This window comes from Bufo bufo, chromosome 2 (assembly GCF_905171765.1).
Source record: "Bufo bufo chromosome 2, aBufBuf1.1, whole genome shotgun sequence".
Classification (NCBI taxonomy): Eukaryota; Metazoa; Chordata; class Amphibia; order Anura; family Bufonidae; genus Bufo; species Bufo bufo.
In genome coordinates this window covers 119,632,595-119,653,802 of record NC_053390.1, presented here as the reverse complement: position 1 = coordinate 119,653,802, position 21,208 = coordinate 119,632,595, and the positions used below count along the sequence as shown (strand labels likewise).

At 45.0% G+C, this 21,208-nt stretch overlaps 1 protein-coding gene across 2 annotated transcripts in view; it reads left to right on the top strand.

The window, feature by feature from the left end:
- The window catches only part of MARVELD2 (MARVEL domain containing 2), a 42,412-nt gene extending 21,204 nt beyond the window's left edge, over positions 1-21,208 (top strand). For both annotated transcript variants that reach the window (XM_040421485.1, XM_040421484.1), the window contains 4 exons: positions 4,204-4,355; positions 5,719-5,890; positions 10,830-10,880; positions 19,745-21,208. In XM_040421485.1, coding sequence (XP_040277419.1) covers positions 4,204-4,355; positions 5,719-5,890; positions 10,830-10,880; positions 19,745-19,864 — 495 coding nt within the window. In that variant the 3' untranslated portion in view covers positions 19,865-21,208. The remainder of the gene's footprint in view (positions 1-4,203; positions 4,356-5,718; positions 5,891-10,829; positions 10,881-19,744) is intronic.

Here is a 21,208-nt window from a genome sequence, read left to right as displayed (position 1 = left end):
CACAGCATGAGGTGATAGTGCGCGCTTACGTGCACTACCTCCTGACGATGTGTGTATGTCAGGATCCAGTAGCGCGGTGCAGGCTGGCGGCAGACCACAGAGCGTGAGTAATGGCAAGCGCTTCACTCACACTCCGTGGTCACATGGCACAAACGAATCCTAGAAGCAAAAAATTTGAAGCGAGGATTTTTCTGTGTCAATTTACTTGATTTAATCGAGTAATCGTTGCAGCCCTAGTTATATGTTTCAACCATTTGTGTCCACCATATTTCTATGTTGGTGAATTCTGTGTAGCCATTTGTACACAGGACTACCAACACTGGAACATGTAATCATGTAGGAATGTGCTGGAGGAGATGAGCGTCTATGGAATGTACTAAACCAGCTGCTGCTTCTTCATTGCACACTCAGCATTCTCCAAAGCCTTGTGATTTCAACCAAAACCTAAACTGGAAATTCAAGCATATGTCATGTTCTTCTGTGTACTAGAAAAAATCACACAGAATTAGAAAATATCTGTTTGAGTACAATTAAACCTTCTAGCATGCTTCTTTCATGTTAAGGGATCCAGGAAACTAAGATACATCGTGGTATTTGGTGTAGTCCAGTGTCGACCCACTGGAAATCTCCAAATAGAGGTGGTCTTGTGCAAGACCATTTTGACCCATTATTGTGTCAGAGTGGACTTTTTTTTTTTTTTTTACTAAAAAAGCAGACACCCGACTGGAAACCATTGTAGTTAATGGAGTCGGTTAGAAAACAGCACGTCCATTATTTTCATAACTACCAATGATGTGGACGTGGCCTTAGCTGTCCCTATCTAAAATGGACATGGAATAAAAAATGTTGTAATTCTTTGCCCTCTAAATTGTTGCAGAGTTTGCTGCTAAATTGTCTTGCTGGGTCAAAAAAAGAAAAGACAATTTGACACTGCCAATTTTTCATTAGGAATAGCATTGGTGAAAAGTCTGTTTTTAATGCCGCTAATGTGAAAGTAGCCAGCTCTCTGCTGTGGCAAATAGTACCATGGATCTCAGCTTCCTGGATCCCTGTGTGTATGGTAACGGCCTCATGCACACATCCTCATTTTAAATCCCTGGGCTATAGGCATCTTTTGATCCATTTACACTCATTGACAAAAAAAAATAAAAGACCGATAGAGAAATGTTGGATTTCTACAAAACTTGGCAAGTTTTGTGTCGGTATGTTACTGATGACGGTGTCGTCTGACTTGCCACAAGAAGTCATAAAAGTGCTTTCCCCCTGCTGCCGGACAGCCCAGACACCAGTACACTAAGGCCCCTTTCACACGGGCGAGTATTCAGCGCGGATGCGATGCGGGAGGTGAACGCATTGCACCCGCACTGAATCCCGACCCATTCATTTCTATGGGGCTGTTCACATGAGCGGTGATTTTCACGCATCACTTATGCGTTGCGTGAAAATCGCAGCATGCTCTATATTCTGCGTTTTTCACGCAACACATAGAAGTGAAGGGGGTTGCGTGAAAATCGCAAGCAAGTGTGGATGCGGTGCGATTTTCACGCACAGTTGCTAGGAGACCATCGGGGTGGAGACCCGATCATTATCATTTTCCCTTATAACATGGTTATAAGGGAAAATAATAGCATTCTGAATACAGGGGTTAAAAAATAAAAATTTAACTCTCCTTAATCCACTTGATCGCGGAGCCGGCATCTCCATCTTAGCTGTGTGGAGCAACAGGACCTGTGGTGACCATGGTAAAAGATCATGTGATGGATCATGTGATGACCGGAGTGACGTCACCACAGGTCTTGTTGCTCCACACAGCTAAGATGGAGATGCCGGCTCCGCGATCAAGTGGATTAAGGCGAGTTAAATTATTTATTTATTTTTAACCCCTCCAGCACTGTTTTACTATGCATTCTGTATTCAGAATGTATTATTTTCCCTTATAACATGGTTATAAGGGAAAATAATAGCAATCTACAGAACACCGATCCCAAGCCCGAACTTCTGTGAAGAAGTTCGGGTTTGGGTACCAAACATGCGCGATTTTTCTCACGCGAGTGCAAAACGCATTACAATGTTTTGCACTCGCACGGAAAAATTGCGTGTGTTCCCGCAACGCACCCGTACATTTTCCCGCAACGCCCGTGTGAAAGAGGCCTAACAGCTCAGAGATGTGTGCAGGACGTCCTGGGGCCATGTGTTGTCTCTCATGGCAGGGCTTCCAACTTTTATTTACCAGCAGGATAATGCTCGCCCAAGGGCTTCCCAGGAATGTCTCCGCCAGATTACAGCCCTTCTTGGCTGCCCGGTCACCAGCTGGGATATGAGCTTCAGAAACCTATGAGTGTGCAGGATCTACAGGCCCAGCTACAACATCTGTGGGCAAATGTGCCGCAGATACCATACAGAACCTGCATGCCTCCATGCCCAACCGTATCTCATCTTGTATCCAGGCTAGAGGCGGCCAACAGGGTCCTAGAGCCTCCTTTTAGTTGTACAGTTTTCCCTCTAATATTGTAATCATGTACATTTATCATCATTACATTCACACAGGGGAAAAAAATTATTCAGTTTCAACAACTTTCTCAAATTATATGACATGTCCTTTTCTTGTCCGTATTGCAGATGAGAATAGTCATTTCTGTTGCAGGCAGGGAGTGAGAATAACACAGAATGCACACGTATCCGTGGTTTGTGGACAGAAATGTGCATGAAGCCTTAGGGGGAGACCTGAATTTTTTGGTTTTGAGTGGCGCTTTGGCCCTCTCTGGCTGCCGGTTGTGTGTCAGTAAGACAAGTGATTTGTGTCAGAGTACATGTCTCTTAATCTGCTTCCCTTATTTTCTGGGGATCATACAGAACAAGCACTTGCTATGGGACCGTCTGCTTTGGGCGAAGCTAGCTGCGTCTCGGGTTTATAGTCAGCCATCATTACATGGACTATTTACTTTCAGCTGCAGTATTACTTTTATTATTTATTACTTTTAAAGGTATAATCCCTTTACATTTCCTTTTCTGTCATGTTGTTAACAGTCATATTCAGCATTGCAGCTTCCATCTGCCTAGCTGTGTAGATTCAGGAGCCGGAGATATACAGCTGTGTCCATAGACATATTTGCCATTTACGACTCCTGCCGTGCAGATTCCTCCAGAGATGGGTAGATGGCAGTGTGGATCTCCTCATGTCAGTAACCGGAGCTGTATGCCAGTACCTCTATTCATTTTATTAAAGAAACACACTGATCCAAACAGATACTGTGGGGTGGGGGAGGGGGGGGGGGGGCAGTGCATGAAATGGGGGCTAAAAAAACAGCAAGGAGAGGATTGCTGTGTTCTTGCCCACCGGTTATGCAATGTGGGCAGCACGGTGGCTCAGTGGTTAGCACTGGTGCCTTGCAGCGCTGGGGTCCTAGGTTTGAATCAAACCAAACACAACATCTGCATGGAGTTTGTATGTTCTCCCCGTGTTTGTGTGGGTTTCCTATGGGTTCTCCGGTTTCCTCCCACACTCCAAAGACAGACTGATAGGGACCTTAGATTGTGAGCCCCACTGGCGACAGCACGATGCTAATGTCTGTAAAGTGCTGCAAAATATAGCAGTGCTATATAAGTGAGTAAAAAAATGTAATATATCAGGTTTGCTTAGAGTGCCTCTTCTTTGGTGGACCCGTCTATAAGCCAGCACATGCATTACATGGATAGCCGTTCATTTGCAGGGAAATTGTGAGGCTGCCCCAGCGATAAAAGCTGATCACCAGTAGTGTTCCCTCTAAACTGTGCACTCTGGAAAGGAGAGGGTTAAAACAACATACTAATGAGGATTAAGGGGCCCAGTAATAGCTTTACCTCTTACAACGTTTGGGATTTTTAACTCTTAGAATTCTGGAGAACACAGTGATCGCCAGGAATTATAGAAACTGTATCCGCGGCTTTCAGTATGGGGGGGTTTGTATTAGTGTTATCTCATTCTTTTTTTTCTTTTTTTTTTTTTCTTTTATGTAAAACGTTTATAAATCCTTTATGACTGATGGAAAATCCAGCCATGTGCATAGATATTTTGCTACAGTCAAAGCTTACATTTAAGGGTGTTTCTGCAAGAAAAGGGGGTCTGGTTCCCAGGCTGATGACTTAGAGAACACCCACTACATGGCCTATAATCTGTTGCTGGAGTACCTGTCATACATGACCCTGTCGCTCTGTCTCTTTCAGTGTGACGCTTCTGCTGGTAATGACCATTTAGTGACCGATGTTCCAGGAAGGCACAGAGCTAACCAGCTAGCGGAGATGAGACCTGAACTCGTAAGCGGATACATTCCAGCAGGACATATTCCAAAGCCCATTGTCATGCCAGACTATGTGGCGTAAGTATTGGTCATAGTATGTTATTTAAATTTTTTTCATTTTTTTTTACCTACATGCATGTTTAAAGTGACCAGTAAGTATTTAAAGGGCTTCTACCATCAGAATTACTGTTATGTAGCTGACTGACATTAAGCGATGCGCTAATGTCAGCACTACATAACAGTATGTTTTTTACATTTCTCCCTGCAGCCGTTCTGATAAAATAAGGACTTTTATAATATGCTAATGAGCCTCTAGGTGCTATGTGGGCGTAGAATCAGCACCTAGAGGCTCCGTCTACTAACCATGTATCCCACCCAGGTCCTCCGTTCTGCCCGCCCCGCTCCTCTTGATTGATGTCCAAGTTCCATGCATCGTTGAGGAAATTCCGCGCCTGCGCCGTTCACTTCTGTATTCGGCGCAGTGAGTGAAGGCCGTACTCCTGGTGCCGGCTTCCTCACTGCGCCTGCGCCGACTACGTCACATAGCATATTATAAAAGTGTGTATTTTAGCAGAACGGCTGCAGGGAGAAATGTAAAAAACACACTTATGTAGTGCTGACAATAGCGCATCGCTAATATCAGTCAGCTATAGAACACAAATTCTGATGGTAGAAACCCTTTAAGGCTCTCTTCACAGACCTTTTTTTTAAAGCAATTTTAAAGGGCATGTCAGCAGATTTGTACCTATGACACTGGCTGACCTGTGATATGTGCACTTTACAGCTGAAGGCATCTGTGTTGGTCCCATGTTCATATGTGCCCGCCTTGCTGAGAAAATTATGTTTTACTGCTGACAGATGACCTTTAAAAAATAGCTTTTTGGCTCCATGTAATAGATGTGCTCAGAGCACATATGGTAGACGGACACAAAGCACCCATGGCCTTGGTTGATATGTGGTAACATTTCTTTACTCCGGCTTCCATGTGACTTTCCAGGGGTTTGTTTTCTGAATTATCAAGTGGTGGAATAAATTAAAGGGAACCTGTCGCCGGGATTTTGTGTATAGAGCTGAGGACATGGGTTGCTAGATGGCCGCTAGCACATCCGCAATACCCAGTCCCCATAGCTCTGTGTGCTTTTATTGTGTAAAAAAATTTTTTTGATACATATGCAAATTAACGTGGGATGAGTCAAGGACAGGACTCATCTCAGGGTAATTTGCATATCTATCAAATGTTTTTTTTTACACAATAAAAGCACACAGAGCTATGGGGACTGGGTATTGCGGATGTGCTAGCGGCCATCTAGCAACCCATGTCCTCAGCTCTATACACAAAATCCCGGTGACAGGTTCCCTTTAACTTTACTGTAATTACATTGAATCGTGTTGTGTCCTATATACTACATGTATAAGTGTTTTTTTTTCTTCTTTTTAATAGGAAATACCAAGCAATAAAATCGGATGATGAGCGAGATCGATATAAAGCTGTGTTTAATGACCAGTATTCGGAGTACAAAGAACTATCGGCTGAGGTGCAGGCAGTATTGAAAAAGTTCAGTGAACTGGATGCAGTGATGAGAAAGTTACCCAGAAACCCAGGCAACGAATATGTGAGTGTAATATACTGTTTCCGCTATATCTGTTTTTCACTTAGGGCCCATTTACATTGGTCGATATGCAGGAAATGAACGATCATTGCCTGCTTGTGTTCCACAACTCGACCACCTCCACCCTGACAGATCCCTAAATTTATCAATGGATCCTGTCGGGCGACTAATCTGGTGCTGTGTTGTGGCTTCTGATCTAGACTGAGCCTAAGAACTAGGTTTCTGTGGATTTTACTTAATCCAGACCACAATATGTTGGCGTAGATCAGGGATGGCCAACCTGCGGCTCTCCAGCTGTTGTAAAACTACAACTCCCACCATTCCCATCTGTAGGCTGATAGCTGTAGGCAGTCGGAGCATGCTGGGAGTTGTAGTTTTACAATAGCTGGAGAGCCACAGGTTGGCCATCCCTGGCGTAGATGAAGCCTGGAGCACATTGGTTTTTAAAGTGTTAATTAAATAGTCGTCGTCGTCCGTTCCCCTTCCCCCTCTTCCAGGGGATGATATCATCAGTGATGTTGGAAACATTATTTGCAGAAACCTTTATTGATCCCAGCTAGTTCCCTAGCGTTCTGAGCCACTCTGCTAAACCCAGGAGGACTGTTATGACCTATCCTAAATTTTGTGGAAGAATTAAAGGGATTCTCCAGGCTTGCACCCAAAATGCCTCTTTCAACTTACCTGTGGCGAGAAGACATTTTGAGCAGAACTTAGGGTACTTTGACACTGGTGTTTTGGCTTTCCGTTTGTGAGATCCGTTCAGGGCTCTCACAAGCGTCCAAAACGGATCAGTTTTGCCCTAATGCATTCTGAATGGAAAAGGATCCGCTCAGAATGCATCAGTTTGCTTCCGTTCGACCTCCATTCCGCTTTGGAGGCGGACACCAAAACGCTGCTTGCAGCGTTTTGGTGTCCGCCTGACGATGCGGAGGCAAACGGATCCGTCCTGATACACAATGTAAGTCAATGGGGACGGATCCGTTTTCACTGACACAATATGGCACAATAGAAAACGGATCCGTCCCCCATTGACTTTCAACGGATCCGTTTTGGCTATGTTACAGATAATACAAACGGATCCATTCTGAACGGATGCATGCGGCTATATTATCTGAACGGAAGCGTTTGTGCAGATCCATGACGGATCCGCACCAAACGCGAGTGTGAAAGTAGCCTTACCCTTCCGTCGCTCTCCTGATCACATGACCACCTACCTGACTGTGTGCTTCTCTGACCTGGTTACCAGATGTGCTCCTCTTTCTTCCTGCTCAGCTGCATAATGTAGGTGTAGCTGAACAGGAAGAAAGGATCATTTCCGATTGTGATGTTGGAGCTCACAGTCAGGTGGCTGGTCATGTTAACCCCAGCAAGGAGTGAAGGAAGGGCAAGTATTGCTCAAAGGGTCTTCTTTCCACAGGTTGGCTGAAAGTCATTTTAAATACAGACCCAGAGAACCCCTTTAATTAAGATAGACCCTAGACTTCAATATTAAGTCCAGGCTTCAAAATAACTACGGACCCCAAACCCCATACTGAATTAATGCAGAGCACACAAATGAATAAATCCAGACCCCTCACTTTAAGCGTCAGAAACACTCACTCTGCCCCAAAAATAGGTATGGACAGGGAAACCTTAGGAGTAGTCCCATCACCTGATTGGTAGCCTGGGCCTCATTCAAGTTTTCAGGCCTCATTCCACTCAGCAGCATATAACGAGCAGGCAGCAGTGATTAATGTACTTCCACACTGTGCCTGCCCTGACCTCCTGTCCCTGTGACACTTGAGACTTTGTGTGTTCCTTTGGTTTGGCTGCCATGCAATCAGAGAGAGTGGACTGTTGGAAGAAATGGTCACTGGGTCCATTCACACGTCCGCAAAATGGGTCCGCATCCGTTCCGGAATTTTGCAGAACAGGTGCAGACCCATTAATTTTTAATGGGGCCGGAATGTGCTGTCCGCATCAGCATTTGCGAATCCGCACTTCCAGATCCACACTTCCATTCTGCAAAAAAAATAGAACATGTCCTATTCTTGTCCGCAATTGCAGACAAGAGAAGGCATTTTCTATGAGAGTGCCAGCGATGTGTGGTCCGCAAAATGCGGAACGCACATTGCCAGTGTCCGTGTTTTGCGGATCCGCAAAACACATACAGACTTGTGAATGGACCCTAAGGGGGCTCCATACATATAGATCAACCCAGTGGCTTCAGAAGAAGATGATGCAGTGTGGCTTTGCAAGCACTGTACTGTCTGATGGCCAGTTCTGATACTCTCCTTCATGTTTGTCATACAGTTATTACAGTGGGTGGATATTTTCTGGCTATTATATGCTACTAGTGGCACCGTGCCTATTAATTCTTTACTATAATGAGCCTCCTAAGAAAACTGAGCAGAGCTGACAAGTGGGGCGGACTGAGAACTTAGGTCCCTTTCACACGAGCGAGTTTTCTGCGCGGGTGCAATGCGTGACGTGAACGCATAGCATCCGCACTGAATCCTGACCAATTCATTTCTATGGTGCTTTGTACATGAGCATTGTTTTTCACACATCAGTTCTGCGTTGCGTGAAAATCGCAGCATGTTCTATATTCTGCGTTTTTCACGCAGCCCTGGCCCCATAGAAGTGAATGGGGCTGCGTGAAAAACGCATTGCATCCGCAAGCAAGTGCGGGTGCAATGCGTTTTTCACTGATTGTTGCTAAGAGATGTTGTTTGTAAACATTCAGTTTTTTATCACGCGCCTGAAAAACGCATCAAAACGCATTGCACCCGCGCGGAAAAAACTGAACAACTAAACGCAACCGCAGACAAAACTGACGGAACTTGCTTGCAAAATAGTGCGAGTTTCACTGAACGCACTCTGAACGCATCCGGCTCCAATCCGCAACGGCCGTGTGAAACCAGCCTTAGTGTCCCTGTAACCCTGTAAAAAAAAAAAATATATATAATTTTTTTTTTTTTTTAAGTATCCTCATGTTGTAGGCTGGTCCAAACTGAAAAAAGGTGTATACAATACAATTGGGCAGGGCCAACAGAAGTAGGGGGGGGGGGGGGGGCAGCAATACTATAGTGCAGCACAAAATACCGCCCCAACAGAACCAAATACCACAGTGCAGCACAAAATACTGCAGCGGCCCTGCTGCAGTATTCATCTGTATCACCATTTAAAGGACTTGAATTCAGGAGGTCAGATTATTATGTACCTGGGGGCGGTGTGAGGAGGGCTTGGGTGGCCCCTTGGGTATTAGCTTATTAGGAAATTTTACTGTAGGAATTTCGCCCCTGCTGACAGGAGATGAAGTGGTACAGCTCTTTTCTAGCGTCTGCCACTTTGTTCTAGAGATCAACAGGGGTCACAGGAGTCGGACCCTCTCCGGTAGGACTTTAGTGGCACGTCCTAGCCATGCCTTCAATGACTATGCAATATATAAAAGTCCATTCTGTAGACGGGAGTCTGCATACTGTAGTATGTAATGTTTCAGTTCCAAAATAGTAAGCAAGGCCGCCTATGAGTGATTCAGAGTGAGTGATCATTGGAGGGTTGAATATTTTTGGCATGATGATTAATGTAGTTCCCTGGAGCGTAATACTGTAATAATGAACACTGCATGCTAATAAATATGGCTCACCATGCAAAACAATAAATACATCTAGGACCAGCCACACTGGTATGTGTCTACAGGTTTCTACATCCCCCTACCAAGTGCTGGGTAGGCATAATTCACCGGCCAGGCTCCCTATCAGAAGGCCATCAGTACTAACCCAATGCAGTGTAACATGTATTCTCTCAGTACAGTCATTTTCGAACAATAGTTTAATAACCTATACAACAAACACTAATTCTGTACTGCATTCAGGGTTTTCAAGTTTCCAGATGTTTGTCATATGCGACAATAGGGAAGGTGTATTCGGTACACATCAGTGGGAGTATGATGGCATAACATGTTCTTTCCCTGGGCTGGATAACGCCTAATTGTCGTTTCTACTAATAACTTCTGTTTCCGAGCTCCACCTATTTCTCTGCAATCATTCCAATGCTGGTTGCTGGGACGGGATTTCATAGTTGAAGGAAAGTCATGTACAATTCACGTCTTTAACATATGAACCCAGAAACATCCAGAAAATACTAGCAGGATCAGACGCCTTGATACTGCGAGGATCCTTGGCCAAGATGCCCAAGGATTTATTGTCTGTATGAGTCCGTGGGTCATTTGCAGACCAGATTTCCTGTTTTCAATCATGATTTAATTTACTTATATAGCGCTGACATATTCAGCAGCGCTTTACAGACATCATCATCACTCATTGTCCACGATGGAGCTCACAATCTATCCTCGCTTAATCCAGAAAATAGCAGTCGGCACTCCGTCCATGTGAATGGCGTGGTGCATGTGTTGGCGTCCCACAGATCAGCATAGAAGAGAAGACCAGCACTAACTGTATAGATGCACTTATATTTTTATGGTCACATAGATATGTATAGCTGTGACGCGTTTCGGCTTCAAACATGTTTGCAGAAGGCTCAAGCTTGAGCCCGAAATGCGTCACAGCTATACATATCTATGTGACAATAAAAATATAAGCGCATCTATACAGTGAGTGGCGGTCTTCTCTTCTATGGTAATCTATCCTCACTATCAGTAAGTGTGGGAGGAAACCGGGGTACCCGGAAGAAACCCACGCAAACACAGAGAGAAGGTATAAACCTCACGTAGATGTTCTTGTTTGGTTTCGAACCGAAGACCCCAGCGCTGCAAGACACCAGTGCTAACTACTGAGCCACCGTGCTGCCACTATGTAATATATAACATATCGACCATCTTTCCTGTTATGTGGCAGCTTTTATATTTTTATAGTGTATGAGAATCCGTACGATATTTCATTATCTGTGTGTATGAGGAGTGCTATACTAAAGTGAAATATTGTTTTCCTTAATTTTTCAGGAATATGAACGGATTTCAAAGGTTTTGCAGGAATATCAAAGGAAGAAGAATGTGAGTATACTGAGCGGACACTGAAGTGTTTGCTCACTCATCTTTCAAACTGAATGTAAAGTGAACACTCATCTTTCAGCCACTTTAACCATTTGCTGATTATGCCGTTTGCTAATAAATATTTTAGATTATTCCATTAACCACTTAAGGACCACAGGTTTATACCCCCCTAAAGACCAGGCCCTTTTTTACAATTCTGCACTACACTACTTTCACCGTTTATTGCTCGGTCATGCAACTTACCACCCAAATGAATTTTACCTCCTTTTCTTCTCACTAATAGAGCTTTCATTTGGTGGTATTTCATTGCTGCTGACATTTTTACTTTTTTTGTTATTAATCGAAATTTAACGATTTTTTTGCAAAAAAATGACATTTTTCACTTTCAGTTGTAAAATTTTGCAAAAAAAAACGAGATCCATATAGAAATTTTGCTCTAAATTTATAGTTCTACATGTCTTTGATAAAAAAAAAATGTTTGGGTAAAAAAAAAATGGTTTGGGTAAAAGTTATAGCGTTTACAAACTATGGTACAAAAATGTGAATTTCCGCTTTTTGAAGCAGCTCTGACTTTCTGAGCACCTGTCATGTTTCCTGAGGTTCTACAATGCCCAGACAGTACAAACACCCCACAAATGACCCCATTTCGGAAAGTACACACCCTAAGGTATTGGCTGATGGGCATAGTGAGTTCATAGAACTTTTTATTTTTTGTCACAAGTTAGCGGAAAATGATGATTTTTTTTTTTTTTTTTCTTACAAAGTCTCATATTCCACTAACTTGTGACAAAAAATAAAAAGTTCTATGAACTCACTATGCCCATCACGAAATACCTTGGGGTCTCTTCTTTCCAAAATGGGGTCACTTGTGGGGTAGTTATACTGCCCTGGCATTCTAGGGGCCCAAATGTGTGGTAAGGAGTTTGAAATCAAATTCTGTAAAAAATGACCTGTGAAATCCGAAAGGTGCTCTTTGGAATATGGGCCCCTTTGCCCACCTAGGCTGCAAAAAAGTGTCACACATCTGGTATCTCCGTACTCAGGAGAAGTTGAGGAATGTGTTTTGGGGTGTCTTTTTACATATACCCATGCTGGGTGAGATAAATATCTTGGTCAAATGCCAACTTTGTATAAAAAAAATGGGAAAAGTTGTCTTTTGCCAAGATATTTCTCTCACCCAGCATGGGTATATGTAAAATGACACCCCAAAACACATTCCCCACCTTCTCCTGAGTACGGCGATACCAGATGTGTGACACTTTTTTGCAGCCTAGGTGGGCAAAGGGGCCCATATTCCAAAGAGCACCTTTAGGATTTCACAGGTCATTTTTTACAGAATTTGATTTCAAACTCCTTACCACACATTCGGGCCCCTAGAATGCCAGGGCAGTATAACTACCCCACAAGTGACCCCATTTTGGAAAGAAGACACCCCAAGGTATTCGTTGATGGGCATAGTGAGTTCATGGAAGTTTTTATTGTTTGTCACAAGTTAGTGGAGACTTTTTGTATGAAAAAAAAAAATCAGCATTTTCCACTAACTTGTGACAAAAAATAAAAAATTCTAGGAACTCGCCATGCCCCTCAAGGAATACCTTGGGGTGTCTTCTTTCCAAAATGGGGTCACTTGTGGGGTAGTTATACTGCCCTGGCATTTTCCAGGGGCCCTAATGTGTGGTAAGTAGGTAAATGACCTGTGAAATCCTAAAGGTGCTCTTTGGAATATGGGCCCCTTTGCCCACCTAGGCTGCAAAAAAGTGTCACACATGTGGTATCGCCGTATTCAGGAGAAGTTGGGGAATGTGTTTTGGGGTGTCATTTTACATATACCCTTGCTGGGTGAGAGAAATATCTTGGCAAAAGACAACTTTTCCCATTTTTTTATACAAAGTTGGCATTTGACCAAGATATTTCTCTCACCCAGCATGGGTATATGTAAAATGACACCCCAAAACACATTCCCCAACTTCTCCTGAGTACGGCGATACCAGATGTGTGACACTTTTTTGAAGCCTAGATGCGCAAAGGTGCCCAAATTCCTTTTAGGAGGGCATTTTTAGACATATGGATACCAGACTTCTTCTCACGCTTTGGGGCCCCTAGAATGCCAGGGCAGTATAAATACCCCACATGTGACCCCATTTTGGAAAGAAGACACCCCAAGGTATTCAATGAGGGGCATGGCGAGTTCATAGAAATTTTTTTTTTTTGGCACAAGTTAGTGGAAATTGATATTTTGAATTTTTTTCTCACAAAGTCTCCCGTTCCGCTAACTTGGGACAAAAATTTCAATCTTTCATGGACTCAATATGCCCCTCACGGAATACCTGGGGGTGTCTTCTTTCCGAAATGGGGTCACATGTGGGGTATTTATACTGCCCTGGCATTCTAGGGGCCCTAAAGCGTGAGAAGAAGTCTGGAATATAAATGTCTAAAAAATTTTACGCATTTGGTTTCCGTGAGGGGTATGGTGAGTTCATGTGAGATTTTATTTTTTGACACAAGTTAGTGGAATATGAGACTTTGTAAGAAAAAAAAAATAATAATTCCGCTAAGTTGGGCCAAAAAAATGTCTGAATGGAGCCTTACAGGGGGGGTGATCAATGACAGGGGGGGTGATCAATGACAGGGGTGGTGATCAATGACAGGGGGGTGATCAGGGAGTCTATATGGGGTGATAACCACAGTCATTGATCACGCCCGTGTAAGGCTTCATTCAGACGTCCGGATGCGTTTTGCGGATCCGATCCATCTATCAGTGGATCCGTAAAAATCATGCGGACGTCTGAATGGAGCTTTACAGGGGGGTAATCAATGACAGGGGGGTGATCAGGGAGTCTATATGGGGTGATCACCACAGTCATTGATCACGCCCCTGTAAGGCTTCATTCAGACGTCCGGATGCGTTTTGCGGATCCGATCCATCTATCAGTGCATCCGTAAAAATCATGCGGACATCTGAATGGAGCTTTACAGGGGGGTGATCAGGGAGTCTATATGGGGTGATCACCACAGTCATTGATCACGCCCCTGTAAGGCTTCATTCAGACGTCCGGATGCGTTTTGCGGATCCGATCCATCTATCAGTGCATCCGTAAAAATCATATGGACATCTGAATGCAGCCTTACAGGGGGGTGATCAGGGAGTCTATATGGGGTGATCACCACAGTCATTGATCATGCCCCTGTAAGGCTTCATTCAGACGTCCGGATGCGTTTTGCGGATCCGATCCATCTATCAGTGGATCCGTAAAAATCATGCGGACATCTGAATGGAGCTTTACAGGGGGTTGATCAATGACAGGGGGGTAATCAATGACAGGGGGGTGATCAGGGAGTCTATATGGGGTGATCACCACAGTCATTGATCACGCCCCTGTAAGGCTTCATTCAGACGTCCGGATGCGTTTTGCGGATCCGATCCATCTATCAGTGCATCCGTAAAAATCATATGGACATCTGAATGAAGCCTTACAGGGGGGTGATCAGGGAGTCTATATGGGGTGATCACCACAGTCATTGATCATGCCCCTGTAAGGCTTCATTCAGACGTCCGGATGCGTTTTGCGGATCCGATCCATCTATCAGTGGATCCGTAAAAATCATGCGGACATCTGAATGGAGCTTTACAGGGGGTTGATCAATGACAGGGGGGTAATCAATGACAGGGGGGTGATCAGGGGCTAATAAGGGGTTAATAAGTGACGGGGGGGGGGGGGGGGTGTAGTGTAGTGGTGCTTGGTGCTACTTTACTGAGCTACCTGTGTCCTCTGGTGGTCGATCCAAACAAAGGGGACCACCAGAGGATCAGGTAGCAGGTATATTAGACGCTGTTATCAAAACAGCGTCTAATATACCTGTTAGGGGTTAAAAAAAACACATCTCCAGCCTGCCAGCGAACGATCGCCGCTGGCAGGCTGGAGATCAACTCTCTTACCTTCCGTTCCTGTGAGCGCGCGCGCCTGTGTGCGCGCGTTCACAGGAAATCTCTGCTCACGCGAGATGACGCCTATTGGCGTTAGTGTGACCTGGGAGCGCCGCAGAAATGACGCCTTTCGGCGTTAGCGTGACGGTAAGTGGTTAATGTAGCTGGGTTGTTATTGTGGTGGTTTGTGCCCGCCACCACCACTCCTTCAGGTGGGACAGCTGCCATATTGCTCTCCTGCTCCGTGTTTCTGGTGGTATGGACCTGCCGCTGTCTCTCCACCCCTGCCTGGCAGGCCCAATTGCCAGAGTAGCGGCGAGTAGCTAAAAAGGGTTGTGCCACGAAAAATATTCTACATTTTTCAAACCAGCACCTGGATCTGAATACTTTTTGTAATTGCATTTGATTAAAAATTGTATGTAGTCATTGAGCTATTCAATAAAATGTATCTGTTGTGCGCCACCTGCTGTTTGTTCTTTTCCTTATTTCTTGTCCACCTCACTGAGGCAGTCACACATGCTCAGTTTAAATGAAACGGGGAAAGAACAGCAGCAGACAGGGCACATCCCTGCACCCAGCTTTTCCACAGTCTGATATTGTCCACCCCCTCTCATCTCTGCTTCTAAATCCTGGTATGTCTTTTCTGAAGCATTAATGTCTCCTTCCCTGCGGGATTTATTGAGTATTTGTTTACATTGACTATTTCACCCCTGTATCTGGTGCCCCTTGATTAGGCCATATGTAGCTCCCTCCCCTCTGGGTCACACCTGATTGAACACTGAGTGGTATAAATCTAAGGTCCTAGGTCTTTCAGACCATGGTCTTTCCAAATGCCACATCTCTCAAGTGCCACTCTTAAGTGCACAGACTGAATTATACCAGAATTGGACCAGAAGGGGACCACAGGTAATTACAGACATGGTTAATGCAAACAATGTGTCAATTTTTCCTCTTACTCTTCCCACTTTTCCAACACCTCCTGAAATACCCCCACATCCATTCACCCAGCAAGGAACTATTCATCTCTTCCTCCATCTTACCTTCTCATCTGACAGCTTGCACAAACCTGTTTGCCAACATAAAACACTTCCTTCCCAAACACACACACTCCTCATGCCCTCTCCTATTCTCATCTATTAACACTTTCTCTGCTTCTCCTTACTGCTGGTGATATCTCTCCAAACCCTGGACCCCCTCAGCAAATCCCCACTATCACCTCCATGTCCCACTACAAATCTCCTTCTACAAATTTCTGCAACCCCTTAAACCTAATAACCATCCCTCTGACCCCTGCTCCTTTGGTTCCTCTTGCAGGAGCATTATGGAACACGTGCTCTGTCTGTAACAAACTGTCATACATTCATGAACTGTTCATCTCTCAAAAGCTTTCCTTTCTGGGTCTCACAGAAACATGGCTGACATCCTCTGACACCTCCTCCCCTGCTGCACTCTCTTATAGTGGATTTCAATTCACTCACACCCCCCGCCCCGGCTGCAAACATGGTGGAGGAGTTGGTCTCCTCCTATCAGACACCTGCTCCTACAGCCCAATTCCACTGCCACCCTCCATTACGCTCACCTCATTTGAAGTACACTCTGTTCGCATCTACTCTCCCTCTAACCTTCAAGTAGCCGTCATTTACCGCCCTCCAGGCCCAGCCACCATCTTTTTTGACCACTTTAACACCTGGCTACTACACTTTCTTTCTGCCGACATCCCCACGATCATCATGGGTGACTTCAACATCCCTATTGACACATGCCACTCGGCCGCCTCTAAACTCTTATCGCTCTCTTCCTCCTTCGGCCTGTCACAGTGGTCTTCAGCTCCCACCCACAGAGATGGTCACACTCTGGATCTGATCTTTACCCGCCTCTGCTCCCTATCTAACCTTTCTAATTCGCCTCTCCCCCTATCCGACCACAACCTACTCACCTTCTCTTCACTGGTCTCTTCTGCTGCTCCCCCGGTCCACACACTAACACACCCCCGCAGGAACCTTAAACATCTCGACTTTTGCTTGCTTTCTGACTCTCTTCTCTCACTCTCTACCATATGCTCCCTCCAAGACCCAGAAGCTGCTACCACCCTATATAACAACACAATAAGTACAGCTCTGGACACTGTTGCCCCCCCTCACACACAACAAAACCCGAAAAATCAACAGACAACCCTGGCACACCAACCTGACCAAAAAACTCAGACAAGCTTCCAGGGCTGCTGAGCGGCAATGGAAGAAATCCCATTCTAAAGATCATTTCACCGCATACAAGCAATCCCTCCTCATATTTAAATACTCACTCGCTGATGCAAAACAGGCCTACTTCTCATCTCTCATATCTTCCCTGTCACACAGCCCTAAACAACTTTTTAGCACTTTTAACTCCCTTCTCCGTCCCCCAGCGCCCCCACCCTCTCCTCTCTTCTCAGCTGAGGACTTCAAACAAAAGATAGTCAACATCAGGGAAAGCTTCACTACACAGTCCCCACAGACCCTCTACACAACTGCTCGGTCCTCTTCTCCCAAAACCTGCTTCTCCACCATTACAGAAGAAAAACTCTCCACTCTACTCTCCAAATCTCATCTGACCACCTGTGCACTTGACCCAATCCCATCCCACCTCATCCCTAACCTCACCACAGTGTTTATCCCAACCCTAACTCATCTCTTCAACCTATCACTCAACTCTGGTGTCTTCCCCTCTGCTTTTAAACATGCTACCATTACACCCATCCTCAAAAAGCCTTTACTTGACCCATCTTCCTTGTCCAGTTATCGCCCCATATCACTTCTTCCGTATGCCTCAAAGCTACTTGAACAACATGTCCATTCAGAACTGTCCTCCCACCTCTCCTCCTGCTCCCTCTTTGACCGCCTACAATCTGGCTTCCGACCCCACCACTCGACCGAGACTGCCCTTACCAAAGTCACCAATGACCTGCTGACAGCCAAAACCAAGAAACAATACTCTGTCCTCCTTCTCCTTGACCTGTCCTCTGCCTTTGACACTGTTGACCACTCCATTCTGTTGCAAACTCTCTCATCTCTTGGCATCACCGACCTGGCCCTCTTCTGGGTCACATCATACCTCACAGACCGGACGTTTAGCGTCTCCCACTCTCGCACCACCTCCTCGTCTCATTCCCTCTCTGTTGGTGTCCCGCAAGGCTCTGTCCTAGGACCCCTGCTTTTCTCTATCTACACTTTTGGCCTGGGACAGCTCATAGAGTCCCATGGCTTTCAGTATCACTCCTACGCTGACGACACACAAATCTACCTCTCTGGTCCAGACATCACCACCTTACTATCACGAATCCCACAATGTCTATCTTCTATATCATCCTTCTTCGCCTCTCGCTTTCTAAAACTTAACATGGATAAGACAGAATTTATAATCTTTCCCCCATCCTGTTCAACCCCCTCAGCAGACCTATCTATCATGATCAATGGCTGCACACTCTCCCCGGTCAACAAAGTCCGCTGCCTTGGAGTGACCTTTGATTCTGCACTTTCCTTCCGACCGCAAATCCAAGCTCTTTCCACCACCTGCCGCCTCCAACTCAAAAACATCTCCCGCATCCGTGCTTTCCTTAACTTTGACTCTGCGAAAATTCTTGTACATGCCCTCATTATCTCCCGCCTAGACTACTGCAACATTCTCCTCTGTGGCCTTCCATCTAGCACTCTCGCACCCCTCCAATCTATCCTCAACTCTGCTGCCCGACTAATCCACCTCTCACCCTATTACTCCTCTGCCTCTCCCCTCTGCCAATCCCTTCACTGGCTCCCCATTGCCCAGCGAATTCACTTCAAAGTACTAACAAATACATACAAGGCCGTCCATAACCTGTCCCCTCCCTACATCTCGGAGCTACTTTCCCGATACATCCCCACACGCACTCTCCGATCCTCACAAGACCTCCTTCTCTCCTCTCCTCTTATCGCCTCTTCCCACAATTGACTCCAAGATTTCTCCCGTGCATCCCCCATACTCTGGAACTCGCTACCCCAACATATCAGACTCTCACCTACACTGGAATCCTTCAAAAGAAACCTGAAAACCCACCTCTTCAGACAAGCCTACAACCAGTGACCCTGCTGCCTCTATACCGCCATGACCAACTTAACTCGCACCTACTGTGTCCTTCTCCCATACCATGTAGATTGTAAGCCCTCACGGGCAGGGCCCTCTCTCCTTTTGTACCAGTTTGTAACTTGTTTATGATTAGTGCAATTGTCTGTATTATGTATGTGCACCGCTTATCACATGTACAGCGCTATGGAATGAATGGCGCTTTAATAATAAATAATAATAATAATCCCCTGAGCCGACGTCCTGAAAAGACTCTAGTAGAGCAATGAATGGGGGACATCTCTGCATCCATGTGAGACACAGGGCTAGTTCTAGCTTTGTTAGAAAGAGATTTTCATTAGATATAATATTTGATTTTCATTTTTTACAAAATTTATGGCAAAGTCCCTTTTAAGGCACCTTCCCCCTAAATTTATCCAGGCCTGTACAGACATCTATTCTATGTGCATGGTCAGATTAAATGTAGCATTCTCCATGATGTATACATCACAGGGGCCACCACACTCTGTATAGTATTTAAATAGTATTGTATGGAATATAATAGTTAAAAAAACAACAACATAGAAATGTAGGGTGGGGCGAAATAATGTATACAGTGCATCTCTACTGTCCTTGGATATTTGTCTTTTTTGACAAAATCACGCTGTTATTACAACACTGTGTTGTCTAGTATCTCCACCTAAAATGAACTTTGTGCACCCGGCCTGTTTTATTGCTGGGCGGGTCTAATTGACCTTTATACATGCGAGTTATTGTGTCCCAACCTACCCGGGCTGAATGTGTCCTTTCCTAACCAATTATGTGAAACTCAAGCTCATTAACATTTTTTTTTTTTCTCTAATAGGATCCAACATTTTTGGAGAAGAAGGAACGCTGCGAGTACTTAAAGAACAAGCTTTCTCACATCAAGCAGAGAATTCAGGAGTATGACAAAGTCATGACCTGGAATGATGGACTTAATTAGTTCTTGAAGGATTTATTTCTGTAACTAGTGGTACTATTTCATAGGCGCTGTTCACATCTACCTTGTGGCTTCTGTTGATAATGAAAGCCATAATATAGGGCTGATGACAAAGGTGCCCGACAGTACCTGTTGATTTATAATGGGGGGTCCATCAGGTTCTGCATACACCACTATTTTTCTGTCTAATCTGAAGCAGTTTGCACTTGGGGCTATGGACAGCCTCAGATATGACCAGTGCCTTAAGGTGTCCATTGTCCTTAGATATCCATCAGCTGAACACTCAGACGACAGCATTTTCTCCCAACCCCCATCCCCATTCACATGCATGGACAGTTTAGCTGTGCATTCTTGTGTTGTCTTTGGGAATGAGGGTAATAAGATGCAGCTAGATTATTCTGGTGGTGGCTTATTTTTCTTGAGATCAGGCATATTGAAACTCAACATGCCCATTTCTTCCCCCCCCCCCCCCCCAAATGGCTGCCATCAGGGGAGAGTTTGGGCACCCCCATACACTTAGACATTTGGCCGGTACTGCTGAACATGGCGGGATGGGCCAACATTCATCTGATATGTATAGCCACCTTTACTCTCACAATCGGGCGGTTATCCAGGAACAGATAATGATGACCTATCCTCGGGGGTCCGAGTCCAGGCATCCCCACTGATCCGCTGTTTCAGGGACCCATTGTGCTCACCGGAGCTTTAGGCAGCTTTCCAAGCACATAGGGGTCATTTACTAATCTTAAATATGCCTAAATTAGGCGGATTTCAGGGGTAGATGGCGGCGCAACACTTGGTCTAATTCATCATTTTCTTCTCCTGTCTTAATAGTAGAAAATCGTCTAAATGTAACATTTAAAACTGGCACTGGATGCTCCAAAGTTACGGAGAGGCCGGCGTCTCTTCATAACTTCAACGGAACCACCGGCAGCTATAGGCCTTTATTAAGACCAGTGTCTAAAACGCCGGTCTTAATAAATGTGCCCCAAAGTCTTTACTGGGGCTGAATGGCAACTTGGCCATGTGACCAACGTATGGTGATGTCACATAGTCTAGGAAGAGGCCGTGGCGCTCACGGAGTGCCAGCCGCTCCTAACAGCTGATTGGCGGCTGTCAGACCCCCGCTGATCTGATGTTGATGACCTATCCACAGGAAAGGCATCAATATAAATTACCGGATAACCCCTTTAAACTTTGCATCATATTTTAAATATTGTAAATATTTTATTGTGAAGTTTGTTAGATATTAGTTATGTGAAGAGCGGTACATGCACAGGGAGTCCTTGCAATGTGGGCAATGCAGAAGAAAAATGTATATTTTTGTATTTTTCTTATTTCATTATG